Source organism: Glycine max, chromosome 17 (genome assembly GCF_000004515.6).
Source record: "Glycine max cultivar Williams 82 chromosome 17, Glycine_max_v4.0, whole genome shotgun sequence".
NCBI lineage: Eukaryota > Viridiplantae > Streptophyta > Magnoliopsida > Fabales > Fabaceae > Glycine > Glycine max.
Window position 1 is genome coordinate 1,309,765 of NC_038253.2, and position 20,416 is coordinate 1,330,180.

The 20,416-nt window shown below is 31.1% G+C and overlaps 3 protein-coding genes and 1 pseudogene across 3 annotated transcripts; all 4 read left to right on the top strand.

Annotated features, from left to right (window-relative positions):
- The first annotated feature begins 2,438 nt into the window (after positions 1-2,438).
- LOC100778430 (adenylate isopentenyltransferase 5, chloroplastic) lies at positions 2,439-4,453 on the top strand. The gene is made up of 2 exons (XM_003550461.5): positions 2,439-2,731; positions 3,129-4,453. Exon 2 carries the CDS (start codon positions 3,162-3,164, stop codon positions 4,182-4,184), a length of 1,023 nt encoding a protein of 340 aa, XP_003550509.1. The 5' UTR covers positions 2,439-2,731; positions 3,129-3,161; the 3' UTR covers positions 4,185-4,453.
- An 8,183-nt stretch (positions 4,454-12,636) lies between these two features.
- On the top strand, positions 12,637-15,516 carry LOC100791917 (RNA recognition motif-containing protein). Its single transcript, NM_001370779.1, has 4 exons — positions 12,637-12,951; positions 14,298-14,366; positions 14,547-14,653; positions 14,739-15,516. The coding sequence occupies exons 1-4, from the start codon at positions 12,732-12,734 to the stop codon at positions 14,823-14,825; spliced, it is 483 nt and encodes a 160-aa protein (NP_001357708.1). The 5' UTR covers positions 12,637-12,731; the 3' UTR covers positions 14,826-15,516.
- On the top strand, positions 14,830-15,493 carry LOC112999963 (uncharacterized; annotated as a pseudogene).
- Positions 15,517-17,716: 2,200 nt separating the features above from the next.
- LOC100796474 (F-box/kelch-repeat protein At3g23880) lies at positions 17,717-19,174 on the top strand. Its single transcript, XM_003550011.5, has one exon. It carries the CDS (start codon positions 17,844-17,846, stop codon positions 19,026-19,028), a length of 1,185 nt encoding a protein of 394 aa, XP_003550059.1. The 5' UTR covers positions 17,717-17,843; the 3' UTR covers positions 19,029-19,174.
- The last annotated feature ends 1,242 nt before the right edge of the window (positions 19,175-20,416 follow it).

Consider the following 20,416-nt stretch of genomic DNA (forward strand, 5'->3'; position numbering starts at 1 on the left):
TAAACTAAAAATAACATACTTTAAGTAGACTTTCATTAAGTTAATTAGTGTAACCGTTAAGATATCTTAAATTATAATATTAAAAATATTAGAAAAAGATTGTGAATAGAATAATGTTTAAACTAAATAATTTAATATTGAAAATATTAATTTAAAAATAAACATATTATCTAACAATATAGTAAAGTACACGTTAAAATAGTAAAAAAATATTGTAAATAATATTGAAAGAATTAATTATCACTTTTTATACCAACACCATATATTTATTTTTTGGTAGTTTATTACTCAAGAGTTCCACATTTATTAAGTGTGTTTAGCTTAAGAATAATTATGAGATGAGTATTATTTTGAAAGATGTATTAGAAAACATATGAATTAGGATAAAATAGGTTAAAAAGTTTTGTTTTGTTTTATTTGTGGGAGATTAACAGAAACTTAGAAATGACTATTTAAAGGTTTTGATCAATAAAAATATTAACTTGAATGAAATATAATGAAACATATGGGTGTCAAGTGTGTGAACAGCAAATAAGTCAATAACTAAGAGCATTACAATTTAAAAAAAAAAGTTAAATGTTTTAGTTAATAAAAAAATTAAAAATTATGTGAAACATCTAAATCGGTTAAACTTATTAGCAAGATTTGTTCCAGTTTTATTGTCATTTTTATGAATCAAAGAAAATATTATAGATTTATAATATCTCATTCACCTTCCTATTTATTCAAATGAGTTAGAACGGCAGATATTTGCTCTCGTTGAGCATGCGGCAAGACGCTGTAATCGTTTTCTCGTTGTTTTAGTAATTGATCAAACGAAAGGGCCACAAAATAGGAGAGAGTATAAGCACGTACGAAAGGGCAAACGTAACTTGGGAGAAACACGTGTAAACTTGTAAATAATTTCGTATTAATAATAAAAATATTATTAATAATATATTCTTTTATTTTTTCTGTTATTATTAACTTAATGATCTCGTTAATAAATCGTATTTTTATTTGTTTTTTATTTTAATATTATAAATTAGATTAGACAAATTGAAGAGTTGACTCTCACTTTTACTACTCTCTTAATTAGTTACTCTTAATATTCTCTCTTCTCTTATTTGAATAAACGAATACCTGATATTCTTAAGTCTCCATTCCTTTCATTATAGCATCTTTATGTTATCTCTACTATAAATTAAAATTTATAATTTTTAAAAGAAATTATCAATAATTAAAATAATAATAAATTTTTTAATGGAAATAAAGTAATTAAAATAGATACAACTGATTACTAGATTTAAAATAATTTAACATATTTGAATGACAATACAACTTTCATGATAATAAAAAATAAGTAAAATAAGATATTACTATATTTTTCTCGTGCATAAATAATGCCAAAGTATTTTTTAAGACTCGTAACAAATACGAAAATATTTCACACTAAATTATTTTTATATAACATTTTTTTAAATAAATTCAAGTACTAACGATATAAAATAATTTTACATAACCATTCAATCACAAATTATCAATATGAATTTTAAGATAACTTTATTATAAAGTGTATTTTTGATTAAATAATAATATAAAATTATTTTATCAATAGTTCTTATTCTCTTTTCTAATAATATATTATTTTTAACACACTTTTTTTATTCGTAAAAAATTATTTGAAACTATAAACTTATAGGTAAAATTCAATTATATAAGATGTGGGATCCATATTTTTTTTAATATCTATTAACTTTTTTACTGCAAATTAACTTTTAATTAATAATAAAAATGTACTTAAAAATATATTTGAAAATGTGCTGAGAACAATTCTCCCCTTCTCAATGGTTAAGCATGAACAAATTGGATTTTTTTTATATAAAGAGTAGTATACTAAAAAGATGCATGTGATAAGAAATGTAAGAGCACTTCTAATAAGTATTCTTACATCTTGATTGTAGATGTAAGAATTAATCTTGTTAAAATATGCTCTGGGAGGGAAAGACTTGATCCGTAACATAATAAGATTATTCTTATAGAAACACACTCCAATATCATTATATAAATAAAAAAATATATATCATGTAGATAGAAAATCACTCTATTTCCTATATTGTATAGTGTACCATAAAGACTTAATCTTTTTTATATTGCATGTGTAATTATAGCAAGTCACAATTTGGAAATATATTTTAGTCATATTTAAAATATTAAAATTTTATATTTTTGAATTAACTTTTTTCATCATTAAAAATTATATAATTAATTGTTTGAAATTTATTTTAAAATAAATTATAAATAAATATTAAATGATGGTTTCTTATAGGACTTATAAAAAGTGGTTTAAGATCACAAAATTTGATTTTGAATTGAAATAAAAAATTAAAAAGATATTTATGCTGTGAATCGGCCATTCAAGAGTAGTATAAATAGCAGGATAACCCATCTGCCAAATCTGCCATACCACGGGTCACAAATCTCTCCATCCATATTTCTTCCCTCGCAAACATTGATATGCAGTAAGTTTGTTTTCAATTCAAGCTCATATCCTTTCTCTCAAGTCTCAAGTCCTCCCTAATCATAATATCACCAACTCATACTCAACAAATTAAGAAACCAGCATACATACATACATACACCAACCAGCGGTTGTGTAAGTGTCCAAACAAAGCATAACTAGCAAGCCACAGCCACAGGCTTTAATTACTAAGCAAATATTCAACATCTCCCCGCGTGTTTGACATTTGAGGTACGTCTGCGCGCATATGAATAAATACGCTAGATAGCTATCTGGTCCGTGAAATTAAAAAAAAAATCCTTGTCTATCAGTGTGCTTAATTTACATGAACATACTAGATATGCTTGTCCCCTGCCTTAATGTATGTGCTAATTGTTTGTCCAGGAAATTAAACTCTAGCATTAATTTTCTCCATTTCATAAACATGGCATTGCTTGCAGATTAATCTCTCAATAGTGTTTTGTTTTTTGTTTGGCATTTGATCCATTCCCCCGGTCGCTAGATTCTTTCCAGTTTTTCATTTATGATTGGGTGCAGGAAATAAAATAAATCCCCACATGAGCTGTTTTTGCTAGTGCAAAAGATAACAAGACTGAATATAAAAAAAAAGGTTTGGTCAACTTGGCAGGTTTGAGAGAAGAGAGAAAAAACAAAAAGAGACATGAACATGGTTTCGGTGTCAGCAGCGGTGTGCAAGCCCGTAGTAGCGAGTTTCAACCCGGCATCACTGAGGAATATGGACTCGCTGTCCCTTTTTCGTCACCACCGCAACAACAAGGAGAAAGTAGTGGTAATCATGGGCGCAACGGGGACAGGAAAGTCAAAACTGGCAATAGACCTCGCCACGCAATTCCCACCAGCGGAGATAGTCAACTCCGACAAAATGCAAGTGTACGAAGGCCTAGACATCACCACGAACAAAGTCACCGAGGAAGAGCGTCGCGGGGTCCTACACCATCTCCTAGGCACGGTCAACCCCAACACCAACTTCACCGCCCAAGACTTTTGCGACCACGCCACACTCGCCGTTGGCTCCATTTTGGGCCGTGACGGTTTACCCATCATTGCGGGTGGGTCCAATTCCTTCCTCGACGCGTTGGTCAACCATCACACCGAGTTTCGGTTACGCTACGAGTGCTGCTTCCTCTGGGTCGATGTTTCACTCCCCGTCCTTCATTCCTCTCTCTCCGCACGTGTGGATCGCATGATCCACGCTGGCCAGGTCCACGAGGTTCGAAAAAGCTTTCAGTACCATAACGACGATTATACCGTAGGTTTACGAAAGGCCATTGGCGTCCCTGAGTTTCATGATTTTTTCAGAGCCGAAGCCGACGGAGCCGATGAGAGGACCAAACAGCGGCTCCTCGAGGCTGCCATTGCTTCCCTCAAAACCAACAACTGCAGCCTCGCCAACCGACAGGTCCAGAAGATTCATCGTCTTTACGGCATGTGGAAAAGGAACATGCACCGCCTCGACGCCACCGAGGTTTTTCTCAAGAACGCTACTCGCCAGGAGGAGGCAGAGGAGGCGTGGGAGGATCACGTGTTGTCCAAGAGCAGAAGGATTCTCAATAAGTTTCTGTATGAGGATACGCATGTCGCTCCCGCAGGTATTGCTGCGTCAGTTGTTATTGCTTCTTCGCCGCCAGCCATGGCTGCCGCCGCCGCCGCCGCAACTCACTAGAGATATATACTATATAGGGCCAGAGAATCTAATATAGAGAAAAGTTCCCCACTGACATGCCTCCGATGACACTACTACATGCCATTTCACATACTTTATTTTTTACTTTTGGTATCGTAAAAAAAAAGGTTTACTAGCTATATGTATAATCTTTTGTTACTTACTAGTACTATATATGTAATGTGTTACAATCATATCACCGAAATACTTAACAGTAATCCATGAGTTAATTATAGTATTAATCAAGCTTCCTTCAGCTTATGCCTAGCTAGCTACATTATTGTTCGCTAATATTATTATGGCCGGGGTAACTGTTGCAACTTGAACCGGTAAATGCTAGTTTTCCTGTGGATGCTATTTTTATGATAAAGTCACTAGATGAACAATTAAAAGTCAATTTTTCTTTAAAAAAAATATTACCAATATATTTTTATGATAATCTATAATATTTCAAAAACATGGTTTTAATGATTCTTTATTTATTAAATTCTTTATCTTTAAGATATCCGTTGACGGGACTTTTATTAGCTAAAGACTAAAGTAGTATAATGAGAGTAAAGATAAGAAAAATTTTAAGTACTGCTATAGGATAAATGATAAACTGATTATTGAACCAAGATAGTTGCCATATTTATTATGAGAAATAAAAAAATACTCATCATACATTTATTTTCATTTTCATCCTTCTTCTTCTTCTTTTTCTTTTTTTTTACTTTTTTCTTCTTCTATTGCATCACTTATTACGTATTTTTTTTGCTGTATTTTCTTCTTTCTGTTTTTCTTTTTTCAACAAAATCTACCCAAAATTGGATGAAGGTTATCTCATTACCCATTTGCGAGCGGGTTACGTCCTAGAAACATGTGGCAGCTGGCATATAGAGAGTAGAAGTGATAAGCAAATAGGGAGCGGTACTGCACGAGTGGAGCAGACGGGTTCTTTCTTTCCTCTAGTCCTTGAGGAAGGTTTGACTCCCGTGTACCTTATCAAATTGAATTTGACATTAATTACTTTCATATTATTTTATTTTATCATAGTTAAATTTAGTACAAAAATGTGTATAAATATTTATTTATACTCCTCGAATTACTGTATAATTTCATTACAGAGATTTTTTTTCGTGAAATATAAGATACTACGTAATACTATTCAAATACATTGGAAAGTTATTAAATATTATGGTGTGTATTTTGTTAAATTATTTTTTTTACAGTATTCTACGATATATTTTTTTATTTAAAGTCATAAATATTTTTTATTTGAGATAATTATGTTCAAATGGGGTAGCCTCTTAGTGAGCTTCAAAGTTTTTTTTTTTATATTTAACAAAAACTTATATCTAGTCTTCAACTTAAGACTTTCATGATATTTTAGTTAATAATAAAAAAATATTTAAAATAAAGTATTAAACATAGTAAAATAAAAAAACCAGCCTTTTTTAAAAAATTTGGCTACTATCTTTCATTCTTTTTGACTTTGGTAGTTCGATTCGGCGCCTGCTATGTACCCTTTCTGAATCTTCCGTACCGATAGGGTGCGGTGCACCTGCATTAGACATGGTAATGTTGTCTCTTCGTGGGGTCCAATCCAATCCATTGTTGTAGACCCTCAGTAATTTCACTAATATGTGATGGGCCAATTAGCCTCTTTATTTATGTGAAGTAGCAACAGAGTAGCATTTTAGGACGTGTTTGGATACAAGTTTTAGAAGAAGAAGAAAAAATCCACGTGTTTGAATACAAACCTGACTAATTACTTATAGTTGAATTTCTCCTCCTACGTTTTTCATGTTCCTAAATTCCAATATTGGAGATCAACAATTTCCTCTTTTTTTTCTCCTAATAATTGGACGTGAGACGAGTGGATGAGAGAAGCTTAAGCCAACGCTACGTTGTAAATTTGTAATTTTACGTACTCCGCAGTTACGTAAGATATTGAGATTGGAATATGAATATCTGAAATTCTGAATGTGTGTCCCGTGTCCGTTTCATGAGCTTGTGTTGTGCAATCTTAATCACCGTCCATTCAACCAACGCCGGAATCAATTACTAGTAGAGCCTATTATTTTGATGAAATTGAATGTACAAATTCACCAACACTTTGTATGCTAAAGCTGTCACGTAAAACTTCTGTTAAAGAATATTACGCATGTAGCCTGAATTTCTATAAAATTGTTGACAACTGATTCTACTTGTTAAATCAATTCAGTTAGTTACTTTTTCAGGTACATTGATTTGATTCTGTGAGTAACTAAACTAATTACTTAATATATTCGTATGCCTGGTGTTTTACGGGGGAATCTTGAAAAAGAGACAAAAGACGGGAAAGGGTTGAAATTAAATTAATGGTGATCATAATGTACTTTACCTTCTCCTTGTGTGATTCCAATCAATTTATTAATTCAGAGATTAATTATATTTGTATTTTATAGGTATTATAAGTTTAATTTTTTTTTACACAATAAGAATTAATTATAATTTTTTTTGTTAAATAAATCATTTTTATTTTTTCAAATAGAACGAGATTTTATATCGTCACATTTATGAATCGTCAATTACAAGTATGTACTCCGCAGAAAGTTGAGCATTAGGGGATAAACTACGTTACCTTGAGTAATTTTATAAATATTTCTATGTTAATATGATTTACATATATATATATATATATATTTATATATATATATATATATATATATATATATTAATTAATTAAGTGAGATGAGTAAATATAGTTTTATTTACCTATATAGATGGTTAATAATAAATATTATTTAATAATCACATATTATAAAAATGTTACTATTTTATTTAATATTAAGAAAATTGATAAATAGGAGGAAACTTGATTTACAAAAGTTCCAAATAGTTAAGTGTTGTTGTTTTATTAGAGAATGATGTTTATTTTCTCTCTCCTTTTAGTGGTTATGTGTATTCTTATTGGTTGATACGTAATTCATGTGTTTTCATCAAAGATTTTGTTTTGGTGCAATATAGCATTACCCTAATCTTAATTCTTTATAAATTTGTTCTATGGTTAACATTTATTTTCTCATTTGTAATATTCTTATTCGTCTAAGAACTTTTCTTATTATAAGAAAACAAAAATATAAATTTGAATCATAAATTATATGGATAAACAAAAATTCAAAATTAATAAAAGTTAGTTAGAAGTAAAAAAAAAACTTAAAAAAGTCTTGTTTATTTTTCTATTTAATTTAAAAAGTTTTTTCAGGAAATTTGAAAAGCCTGAAATTTAATTTTTTTATGTACCAAAATAAAATCCTATTGTGTTTAGGTGTCCACGCTTGAAACGTGAGCAGAACCTCATCTTTACTGTATTTTGAATTATTTATTTATATAAAAAAGTTAAATTAATTAATGTTGCCTTATTCTAAGTTTAAATATATCATATATAAATCATGAAAAAAACTCATAATAATTTTGATATACCTCATATCAGTAGTTTTACTCGTTAAATAAATTTGATAAGCTATAATTTAATTTGGTTATACAAAAAAGAGTTGAACATGATTTTGACTTTGTTACGTTTTCTTTAATTATTTATATCTTTAATTAAATACTAACAATATATTAATATTTTTTATTAAACAATAATTTAATTTTTTTAATAAGTTACTATTATTCGTTGAAGACAGAAATTAATTTAAAAAATGTAAACAGATTTAATTCCCTACGAATGAATAAAGAACAAATTTCTGTTTTGTTAAATTTGTAAAAAGAATGCAAATGAGTCAAATTGTTGACTGCACGTCAGTATACACTCACATCACATCTCTGCCCCAAAACTTTCATCCTTTCGTCTCGTGATGATGTCAATGTCATCATTAGTGCTAACTCTCACATTGCTAGTCTTTCTTTCTCCATCAAGCTAGATGACTAGTCAAACTACTATCAAACGCACGTTTAGGATAACTGAATTTTCTCAATTTCATTTTTTTTAAATCCCGTTTGAAAAATAACAAGTGTGCTTGGAATAATTGCTAAAATTTACCATTTTTTAAAATAATAAGATTTTTTCATGTATTTGAAAATTTGAAACTTATAACCATTTTTTTTTTATGTTTTTTCTCATAAAAAACGCTATCTCCAATTTGAATTAAAATAATTTAATAAGTAAGAAAATAAAAAAAACATAAATTAACCGTTTATACAATTTCAATTTTACCTTATACTTTTTTCTTTGCTGTAAAAACTTTCTTTAATTAAAAATAAAAATCCTCTTTCTATTTATTTTTATGCATACGGTTAGTTATAATACCAATTTTTACACTTTCTTATCCAAAGTGTCGGTCATGATCAATGAATACGAAATGGTACAAAAGGCTGGCCACATAGTGGACAAAACTTAATTACTCTTCTTTATCTTGTTTTAACAAATTTATGAAACAGAATATATTACAGTATTACAATCACATTTTAATTTATGTATTGCTTGAAAATTTAATGATATTTCTTCTTTTTAGATGTTTCCAATATCTTTTTTAATAGGGATATACAATCTACTGTATTTTTTGTTACTAAAAATATAGAGTAATATATTTAAAATAATTAAATATATTTTTACATTAAAAAAGCTAAGATATCATATGTGAAATTTAAAAAAATACAAGGGCCATTAATGTAATTTACCCTATCGAGTAAGTTTAGATATAAAAATATAAAGTTATATTTAATTATATTATATTTTATTGAAATACTTACAAGCTTCGGTCTGTGTGTGTTTTTTATTTAAACTGATAAAGAATACAAAAATAGACTAACATTTAAAGAATAAATTTAAAACAATTTTATAAAATATAATATTTAAAAAATAAATACGGATTATGACGTATTAGTGACCAACTTTTGTTGTGCTCTGCTTTTCTTACTACTTGGTTATATATAGTAAGATAGCTATACAGCTTGATGGAGATACATCTAAAACTCCCCTTTGTACCTAAATTGATAGTCGTATTAGTGACCAATACAACAAATACTCTTATGATAGACGACGAAAAAAGAATCAAAGGGTCTTTTGCTAATGATAGTTTAGAAATGAAAGTATCCCATCAATCGTATCTATGTGGTCAACATATTGTGCTATAGGTGTACTAAGTGACAATATAGTGTTCCTTTGAGCCATTGTACGTAACTATATTCATCTTATCAAAAAGGAAAACATCAAGTGTGTGCAAAGTGTCTTTTGCTAAAATAATGACATACAGATGAAATTTAAGTGTCCTATCAATCTTATCATACATGTGGTCAAAATTGGGAATTCTAAGTGACAATATACCGTTAGGTATTATACGTAAATAATTCCATCTTATTGTGAAGGAAGATGACTGGTGTAAAATTGATTTTTAAGAGTAGAAGCTACAAGGAAGGAAGATATTGAAAGGAAGAGTGGTGGAAGGTTATAATATATGAATTTTAAATTGACGTACACAATTCTATTATATTGTTTTTAAATAAGTTACCTTTTACGTTTTTAAAAGACAAAATGTTTATTATATATTAATTAAATCTTAGGTGATTTTTAATAAATAATACGAGTATGTTAGTAAATATGTGGATTAACTGATAAAAAAATCCAAAATAATTAGTAATTTTGAGTTTGAAACCTTCATATACAGCTAGCCACATGAATGATTGCATGTGGTGGAAGATATCCATATAATATCTAAAAGAACATACGTACCTTTTTAGTTAATTAATCTTACATAATTTTTAATTTTAAATATATTAATTAAGAAAATTTAAAGACTAAAATTTGTTTTTAGTTTTTATTTAATTTTTTTTTTATTATTATTATTATTATCAGCCCGAAAACTCTAAAATAAATGTTTTCCATAAAACCAACTGAAAAGGCAACAAGCAAGGACAATATGTACCAAGAAAAGGCAATAACCGGATACTGAAAGAAACATAAATAATGAGCACTTCAACGCTACAAATACTCATTTGGCAGTCCTGGAATCATTATTGAAACATAAAAGATATAGGTGAAAGGTTCTTGTCGGTGAATTGAATTGTTACAAACTTACAATTAAGCCGCTGCTCTTGCAATTGCAACTTAGAGGATGCTATCGCGCTAGAGCCACAGCGCATGATGCAGCTGAAAAAAGAGATATTTGGCGATAAAAATAAACAATAAAGCTTTTTTACTCTTTTCTTTTCATTTATATGTTTTTAGTAAAATTCAAATATCCCACTTATATACTAAAAAACAACATTCGTGCTATCAGCTATGTTTGATCAATGATAAATTTATATATTCAACTTTCAGATCATATAGGTGAAAAGAAGCTAGTATATGTTGAGTATTTTCTATCCCATTTTAGTATCATGTATAATGAAATCAGAGAGCTCTAGATCGATACCCAGGATGTGTTTCTTAGCAGATTCTTAATAGCTAGGGAGGCTGTATCTATGTGATGAAAATTGAAAACCCGACGGTGCCGGCATTTTGTAGCTTGGGCCTTGGGGACAATAAATACTTTACGTACATATCTTCTCCTTTCAATATTATCTAATAACTACAAGGCAATGTGCACGTGTGCATGCTGGCCAAGACAAACAAATTAAAAAGTGTGGTAGGAGCTGCCAATTTTGGGGTCTTGGCATGGTCGCCTCTTTAATTAATTATAATACCTATTGAATTTTTTGTTCCCTTCCTAGCTCTCTCGTCTCCACTTTGATACGTCACTCTACCCAATTTGTACCTTCGTGGAAATTATTCATTTTGCTTTGGCCCCTTCACTTTGTCTGTTCCCAGCTCCTACTTTGTTTTCTGGCCAAGTTAATTACTACCATACCATATAGTATGTAATTGTTGGGTCTTCTACGTAGCTAGCATGCGTCCTTAGCAGGAGTGGGTGATCTAATAAATATGTCCTACATGGTCCACGTTAATTAGCTGCTTTACAACTAAGAAACGCGTAGCAAGCTAGCTATATACACGGTTTTGGAGGTTGGGGGCACAACGACTATTTTTTATAAGCTTGGGAGTTAGATTTTATAGTATATTTTGTTAGGTCAATTTTCACTATAAAAATCTTTGTTACGCTATCTTCGGTATATCTAATGCTATTCCTATGTATATCTTCCACTTAGATTTTTTCTCGGATCATTTTGGATTGGAGATCGATTGGATTTCTTTGCAAATCTTCCGGTGTCTCATCGTATCTCCAAATGAAGTTATCTTTGATTTGCATGCGAGCTTTCTATGTATATAATTAATTGATAATTGAAACGTGATAACAATGAAGTTGCAAACTATATATTGTTCAAGTCTTTCACTTATTAGCCTGCTGTGTGTTTTTCGTACTCTAAACAAATCAATTATCTGTATCTACTCGATCAAGACAAGATAAGAATCTTTGAAAGCCTGCAAAACTAGACACATGCGCATTATGACATTCCTTTTAGAACTTTTATCAGATTGATGGATTGCGGGATTAGTGAATCTTTGTCATGCTAACTACCTTTTAGAGTATATGATTCGAGAAAGATTTGATGTGTTCATTAATTCAGCATGCTATCATGTTCTGCCGTCTAAGTTGCATGCGCATGTGAACAGATTATTTTTTATTTTCTTTTATAGATGAACAGATTAGTTAAACATGTACCATTCGATCGATCGTATTCTTCTTAGTAGCCAAGAAAGAAAGTTACACCTTGAAAGAAATTAATTAAAATAATAACCCTGGCTAGCTGGTATAATATATTTGAGTTCTTTTTCTTAAAAAATGATGTAACTTCTCTTGTTATCAAAGTTACTTTTTTTTTGTGGCACATATTTTTATTGTATCAAATCAGTTTCTGTAATTTTTAAAATTAAAAGTTTTAAATGTATTAAAAATTTTCATTAGTTGTAAAATAATATTTATTGATTAAATTAATTTCCTCTTAATTTTTTTTTTCACTTTTTCTTATATTTACAAGGTATAAAGATACTAGTAAAACTTAAAGTTATAGATTATTTCTTTGCATTTCAAATCCTTACATAATTAAGAACATTGAATCCTCATATTTTAAAAAGTAATACTTTTATATGTTATTTTTATCATGATAAGTCTTTTGAACTTTTAGAACATTAAATTCATATTTTTCCTCATTAATTAGTTATTTGTTTTTAGGAGACTAGTTTTTTTTTTTTACTTCGCTTTTAATTTATTTCACAAAACGTTAAAAACATAAAATAAAAGAATGTAACAATTTTGTCAATATTAATGAAAACATATAACATAAAAATAACAAATAGCCCAAACAACACAGGGCTGTATAGTGAAACAATTACAAGAGATTATTTCCTCATTCCTAAATTTAAACTCTATTGTCTATCTTATTATAGAACAGGCTGGCTTCAGCATTTCCCGTTTTCTTCTTAAGATCTCTCTGTACCGGCCCATCACACACATCTATGGACAACACTTTTGGGCTATTTTACTCTAGATAGGCCCAAAGAATAGTCTCAGACACCTACATCAATTATGTCATCACCTTCACAAGAAGGGAAGTTGTGAGTTTGTTTCGAAAATCCTTCCGATGGCACAACAAGTTCAAGTTCAAGTATTCAGTACATGTTATTATTGTCCACCACCTCAATATGTATCCCTTCGCCGAATCGGAATTTTGAACCAATTAAAGTGTGCTACTATTCCTTCACTCTCAGTTTCCGCCTCTTCTGTTCTTCGCAACGCGTCGTTTTGCTGCACCTCTTCTGTCCCATGCAATTTGCCTTCTTCACCCAAAATCTTCGTCAAAGGTAACGTTTCTCCCTCCATCGCCTTTCATTTTATGTCGTTTTCGTTTGTTGAATAGCTAATCTCAATTGCTTAATGAAATTAATTTCATGTATATATCTGGATAATAAAGAGGGCGAGCCCTGGTGCAGCGGTAAAGTTGTGCCTTGGTGACTTGTTGGTCATGGGTTCGAATCCGGAAACAACCTCTTTGCATATGCAAGGGTAAGGCTGCGTACAATACCCCTCCCCATACCTTCGCATAGCGAAGAGCCTCTGGGCAATGGGGTACGAAGTTTTTTTATCTGGATAATAATTGAGTTGCTATCTGCTGCTTCTGTCTCTGGACAAAAATCTAACTTGAGAATTAAGATTTATATATATTCACCTTCTAAAAATAAAGTTGGTACGCTTTACAATTTTCATATGATAATGATAATGACCCTAAAAGAAATAGTAAGAGGGATCATTTCACAATGCAATCTTTTCCAATAAAATTCCTAAGATAAGAAGATGCATCATATATCTCATAAAAGTTAAAACAACTAGTTAAGTCCTTTAATAATGAGCCTCACAAAAAAAAAAAAAATACTATGAGCCTCACAATATTTATAATGAGTTGACCTTAAAAAAATTGTGATATGAGTGCATGAGAAGTGTTTAAGGCAAAGTAGGTGTTGGCTCACTCTTTAGGCTAGTGTCCAAGTCGTGTTGGAGTCTTGGAGAGGTGTCCGGACTGATATTTTTTTTATAAAGTGTGACACGGTGGAGGGAGCTAGCTTATAATGTCGCTCTGTTGAGGTGTCCGTGCTTTATAACTGATAACAAATTAGGGAGCTAGCTTATTTGCAATTAGACTTCAATTCTTCAAATAAAAAAATGGTGATATGCTAGCACCAAAGGCTGGCCACCCCCAACTTCGAGCTGAGCCCGAAGAAGTTAACCAAATTTCAGGCTTGAATATGTTAGCTTAGCCCACACATTTTATTGGGTTATTTGAGCCTGACCCAGTTTTGCAGCTTTATTAGGAATGCAAAGCTACATGCTGGAATTTCACAAGTTTTCTAGAGAGTAGAGACTATCCTGGGCAGTGTGTCCTTTAGTTCAATACTAAGTATTATTTCAGTGTTGCTAAAGATGTTTTGTAGATGTCACCAATCATCTTCACAACTGAATAGAAATCATTGGATCCCTTCGACTCTTGTATCATCATGACAAAAGTATGTTGTATTGCATGTGGACTATGGTAACATGCTGAGTTGATATTGATTGATCCACTACCTGCAATGTTAGTCTGAATAATAAGTTCTCCATTTCCATTATTTGTGATTAATCATTATACTGAAGTTTTCATGGTGGGCCAATGCAGGGCTTCCTCTCTCAACCTCCGAAGGACATTTGATGAAGGTGTTTTCAGAGTTTGGTGAAGTTACTCTAAGTAATAATAAATTCTTTTTGGGTTTTTGGCATTCTGTTCAGCCATGCTATTTTTGGATTTAACCTTCATTTCAGGGGATACTTGGTAGAAAATATGTTTTCCATGAAAGGAATATCATTTTATGAAAGTCTTGAATCTATTTAAGGACCTTTAATTTTGATTGATTTTATCATATGGCAGTCCAGCTTCCAATAGATAAAGAATCAGGGCAGTCTTTAGGATTTGCATACATTTGGTTTGTCAAGGAAGAGTCTGCACAATTGGCTGTCCTAGAGATGAATGGAAAGGTGTGCATGACTTTTGAGAGTCTCCATAAGAGATATCCTATCCAACTAAAATGTTATTGACCTGGGTGCTGGTTTTGTGATGCAGTTTTTTTATGGCAGGTTTATTTATGTTACCATTGCAAAGCCTGGATCATCAAAAAGTTCCAAGAGGGCAACGGCCTACAAATTTTAATCATATGAAAAATCGGCAATCACATTTTATTCGTCCCTTTCCTCCCCCCCAAAAAAAAAAGAAAAAAGGAAAAGCTATTCTAGCAATTTTTTTATAATTGTCAGTGCCCATAAACTTTTCCACTGTCTTCTTGTTGAATCTCGGTGGCTGCTTTGATAGCTGTTGTGACTACACTCAAGGCTCCGGATATGGTACCTCAGTGATCGGCCAGTGGAGCTGCAAGTAAGGGTGGGACCAACACTCAAGAAGAATAGAAGATTCACACGTTGAAGCAAGGGTCTTCTCAAAGACTGAAATATAAAAGCATATATGCCTGGAAGGAGTCATAGAGTTGGTTGGAGCTTGAAGAGCTTATTGTGTTGCTATGATGAAACTTGCCACCCTTTACCCTTATATTTGGATTTATGATAGAGGGTGTCATTTCTTAACGATGGTTAAGCAGCAGTATATTAGCCACCAGGATCGGAGGGAGTCTTCTGGGATCATCAGAGAGGTTCTATCTTAGTTCCTAAGAGAAGGAGACCAGATTCTGCTGAATTTCAATTGGCTCTTAAGTCTAAACTGATTTCTCGAGTTTGTTTGTCATTAGTTAGCTAATTTTGTTAAGAATGGATGTCATTATTTATTTTTTTGTATTTATCTTTAGTTGTATCTTTTGTATTGATAAATAAGTTATTTTTCTTTGAATAAATATACATAATTATCCTTCCTTCTAAATAGAGCTATCAAAACGGGTCAGCCTAGCCCATGTGGGTTGGCCCGCAACGAGTTGAGCTAAAAGTGGGCTAGCCCAGCTTGGCCCACTTTTGTGTGAGCCAACAAAATGTCAGCCTGGCTCGGCCCATCACGGATTGGTGGGTTATGCGGGCTGACCCACTTTTCTGCCTTTTTTGTAAAAAAAAATAAAATTATTCCAAACAACTTAAAATAAAATCCAATATAAAAACCAAACTAAATCAAATCCAAATATTCAATATTAAAGTAATTGAAGTCTTCAAAATAAACATTCAACATTAAGATAATTGAAATTTAAATATCATCAAAAATAAACTTCTAAACTATTGAAATTAAATATTAGAGTCATGGACTCTGAAATCCAGAACAACTTCCTCTTCTTTCTCAACATCACCATTAATTTCATCTACAAGGAAAAAAAAACAATATCATTAATAAGTCAAATAAATAAAACAACACACATTATTGTTATGATTATTTTAAAAACAATTATTGTTATGCTTTTACCCATTACTTTATATTGATTATGTGAGTGAGAAATTATATAAATGTGAAATTTACTCACATTATTGTTATGATTATTTTAAGAACAATTATTACGATTATATGCTATAAAACTATGCTCATATCTTTGATGATTTCAAAGTTAAGTTAATTATTTTATATTTTACTCTTCTTACTTATTTAAATATTAATAAATATGAAATATACAGGTCATAAGAAAATGTATGATAAGTTACTTTAATAAATCATAATATTTGATATATTGTATTTTATGATGATAACCCCATGAGAAGATTGATCATCAATATGTTTAATTTTAAAAGATATTCATAATACTTACAAATTTTATTTATAATAAATTACAAAATAATAAAAATTTATTTTATAAATATTTTATAATGCAAAAGTTTAATGGATTTAAATTTAAATAATTATAAATTTATATTTACTATTTTCTTTTTAATTTATACACATAAGGAGCAAATCATGAAAATTTTCAATAGGCTTAAATATGCTTAAAGATAATACCTGCTTAATTAAAAATATAATTAATTTTTTTACTCAATTTTAATGCAATTATATTTAATATGATACTAAATATTTAGAAAAAGATAAATTTATTGATTTATATATATATATATATATATATATATATATATATATATATATTAAATAATATTAAATATTAAGAAATTATATTTTTTAAAAATTAAGAAAGGTGCAAGCTTTGCATAGTTGCGTTGTCGACCATTAATAAAATTAACAATTGCTAATTCAATTGGGCTGTTTGGGCTTGTTCTATGTGAATTGTCATTTGGGTTACTAGTTACAAAATAAAAATTTAATTTCTTAACAATTATAAATTTATAATAATAATAAAATAAAATAATATATTATTTAAATTTGATGGGTTGATGGGCTAGCCCACCAACCCACGGGTTGAACCCACTTAATCCACGGACTAAGTGAACCGGGCTGAAAAGTTGCCAATATCGATTTTTTTTTAATTGAGCTCGGCCCACCTCTAGCCCACAGTGGGCCAGGCTGGCCCACAGGCCGAAACCCCATTTTGACGGCTCTACTTCTAAATTTTCTTCTTCTTTACTTTTTTTTTTATATTTTTTTCACAAATTATATTATATTTAACATGTTATGAGTACTATTATCTTTTCTCTATTAAATATATTTGGTATTGACATCTCAACCTACAAGAAAAATAAAAAGTTTTGTAGAAAATTTTATAGAAGAATATCATATTTTTTAATATCTTTTATGAATTTGTTTAATGTTAATAATTGTATTTGATTTTTTTGGAATAACTTTAACTGATAGAGAAAATTCTTCTCATAATCAATAGAATGAATGTAAAAATAATAAAGGTACATGTCAGATCACTTTTTAAAGTGAAATTAAATACTGACATATTATGAGAACCTCTAACGTATTATAAGAATCCGAGACATAAATATTATGCTTTTTTTAGGGGATATAATAAATATATGTAATATATTAAATGCTATAATAAATGCAATAAATATATATTTTTAATGTGTATATAAGGTAAGAAATACTGTAGTGGATAAGAACAAGAAATAATTATTTTATTGTATTCTATGTATCTTACCCAGCAAATTAACCTAAAGTATATTGTGGTAATACAAATACAGATTGTGAGTCTCCTCGTATCAAAAAAGGGGTTGACTGAATGTCTTGAGTGTCTCTTCCTCCCCAAGGCTGAGCCCCGCTCGTTACGGGTCTCTGTCTCCTTTCCTTTCACGTATGCATCATAGTAATAGTAATTACGAAGAGAGACGGAGGAGCCGCAGAGGAGTAAGGAGGAGAGCCCAGAATGAGAATGAGAAGATGGTGGATCTGCCACAGGAATTGATACATGAAATCCTTTTGCGCTTGCCCGTCAAGTCTCTTATTCGATTCAAAACTGTCTGTAAGTCATGGCTTTCTCACATCTCTGATCCACACTTTACTGCTTCACATTTTAAACTAGGGGCAGCACCCACTGAGAGACTTTTGTTCTTATCGCCTATTGCTCGTGAATTCCTATCCATAGACTTCAATGAATCCCTTAATGATGATTCTGCTTCTGCCGCATTGAATTGTGACTTTGTGGAACATTTTGATTACCTTGAAATCATTGGTTCATGTAGAGGGTTTTTACTCTTGGATTTCCGCTATACTCTCTGCGTGTGGAATCCATCCACAGGTGTCCACCAATTTGTGAAATGGTCACCTTTTGTGTCATCTAATATCATGGGTCTCGATGTGGGTGATGAGTTTTCCTTATCTATTCGTGGTTTTGGGTATGACCCTTCAACAGATGATTACTTGGCAGTTCTGGCATCGTGCAACGACGAGCTTGTTATAATCCACATGGAGTATTTCTCACTCAGAGCTAATACTTGGAAAGAAATTGAGGCTAGCCATTTGTCTTTTGCAGAAATAGCTTATAATGAAGTCGGGTCGTTCTTGAACACTGCTATTCATTGGTTGGCTTTTAGTCTTGAGGTATCAATGGATGTTATTGTTGCTTTTGATTTAACTGAAAGGAGTTTTTCAGAGATACTTCTACCAATTGATTTTGATTTGGACAATTTTCAACTCTGTGTTTTGGCGGTACTGGGAGAATTGCTCAATCTATGTGCTGTGGAGGAGATCAGACATTCGGTAGAAATATGGGCGATGGGAGAATACAAAGTAAGGTCATCTTGGACAAAGACCACTGTTGTGTCTCTTGATTATTTTTCTAGTCTCTCCTTATTTCCAATATGTTCTACCGAAGATGGAGATATTGTTGGGACAGATGGCTGTAATGTATTGATAAAATGTAATGACGAGGGACAGCTGCAAGAGTACCAAATCTATTCTAATGGTCCATATCGATCAGCTGTGTACACAGAATCTCTACTTTCACTCCCTTGTGACAGGGAGCCAGCAGAAAATGTTTAATAAGCGAATAAGAGGAATTAGGTTGTGAAATATTTTCTGATACTTTTACTATTTGTTGGATACTCATCTTATATTATCAATTCTTATGGTATATTAAAGCATGAAGAAGTGACAGGTAGATTAATGAAATTGATATTTCATGGTCATGTTCTATGTTTTTTGTATTCCATTGATGTTATTACCTTCTTTTATGATTATTTCATCACCATGTTATTATCGAGTTATTGTTTGCAATTTATTTCCTTCCCCTCTTACATGTTTTTTTAGCTTATCCTTAATAGGGAGTTTATTGCATTGCTAGCAAGATACTAGCCAAATCTTAAATTGGATCATTAAGTTGATGGGTGACAACACTATTGATATGAACAGGATATAATGTTGGCAATTGTGCTGTCTTGTTTTGTCTACGCTACATGACATGTTATGAAGTCAATGTTATCAATCTTGTCTTCCATGCCAAATTAGAGAGGTTTATTTTTATATCCGTGTCTTGATTATCAAATAAATTACTATTACTTTGATAGACATATTTAATCAAATATCAAGTTACTCTTTTACTTCCATATGGGCATTAATATGAAATAGACAAGCAGTGAACCAGAGAGGCTTGAATTACTCTACCTATTTTAGCAGCATTCTTGTCTTCTTGATAGATTTTTGGTTCAGCATTATGTCTTGTTTATGGCTTAGATGTTTGTGTTGTTATGTGCATTTGAAGAAGTTTGTTTGTACTATAAGCTTGACACTGTGTGTGTTTACCTGTGAATATGCACCATTTACTTCTAATCATTATAATTCATTCGTTCAAATGTTAAACCTGCGAACTCAGAAGCTGGGGATTTGTCAGAAAGAAAGTTTGACCAATCTTTTTTTGTTTCGAGACTACTACTCATGTACATTCAGTTTAGAAAATGATAAAATCTTAAGGATGATGCTGCCGGTGTTGTTAAATGGCAGCACCATGGTCACTCTTGCCGAATGGCGTGGCAGATTTTTTGCCTACCACCATAGGCAATTTTGTGAAGGGAGGCCCGTTATGGTGGCGCCATAGGTCGCAATTGCCTGTCTATGTGGCAGGATTTTGGCCTTTAGCCATTGATAACATTTCATGCTGCACAACTGATCATATGTGATTAGTCCTGGGGCAAACATCTAATTTCATACTAGGTGGTAACACATGAAAGATGATCAATGCTTTGCCACCTCACTTGCTTCTTAATGAGCTCCGTTTGGTCAATATGTATAGTAACCATAAATGTGAGAAGCAGCCTGAATATGAATTTCAGGCACTTTGGCAGTGTTGGTCTTGGGAGTTTTGTGTAGTTTTTGATTTTGTATTTCACTAGTGGGTAAAATATAATGTTTGCTTGATTTGAAGTTGACCCAAT

Excerpts from the sequence above, each read along its gene's own strand:
- LOC100791917 (NM_001370779.1), top strand. The coding sequence starts at position 12,732 with ATGGCACAACAAGTTCAAGTTCAAGTATTCAGTACATGTTATTATTGT. Across the intron at positions 12,952-14,297 it reads ACCCAAAATCTTCGTCAAAG|GGCTTCCTCTCTCAACCTCC; the intron begins GTAACGTTTCTC and ends GGGCCAATGCAG. Across the intron at positions 14,654-14,738 it reads TCCTAGAGATGAATGGAAAG|TTTTTTTATGGCAGGTTTAT; the intron begins GTGTGCATGACT and ends TTTGTGATGCAG.
- LOC100796474 (XM_003550011.5), top strand. The coding sequence starts at position 17,844 with ATGCATCATAGTAATAGTAATTACGAAGAGAGACGGAGGAGCCGCAGA.
- LOC100778430 (XM_003550461.5), top strand. The coding sequence starts at position 3,162 with ATGAACATGGTTTCGGTGTCAGCAGCGGTGTGCAAGCCCGTAGTAGCG.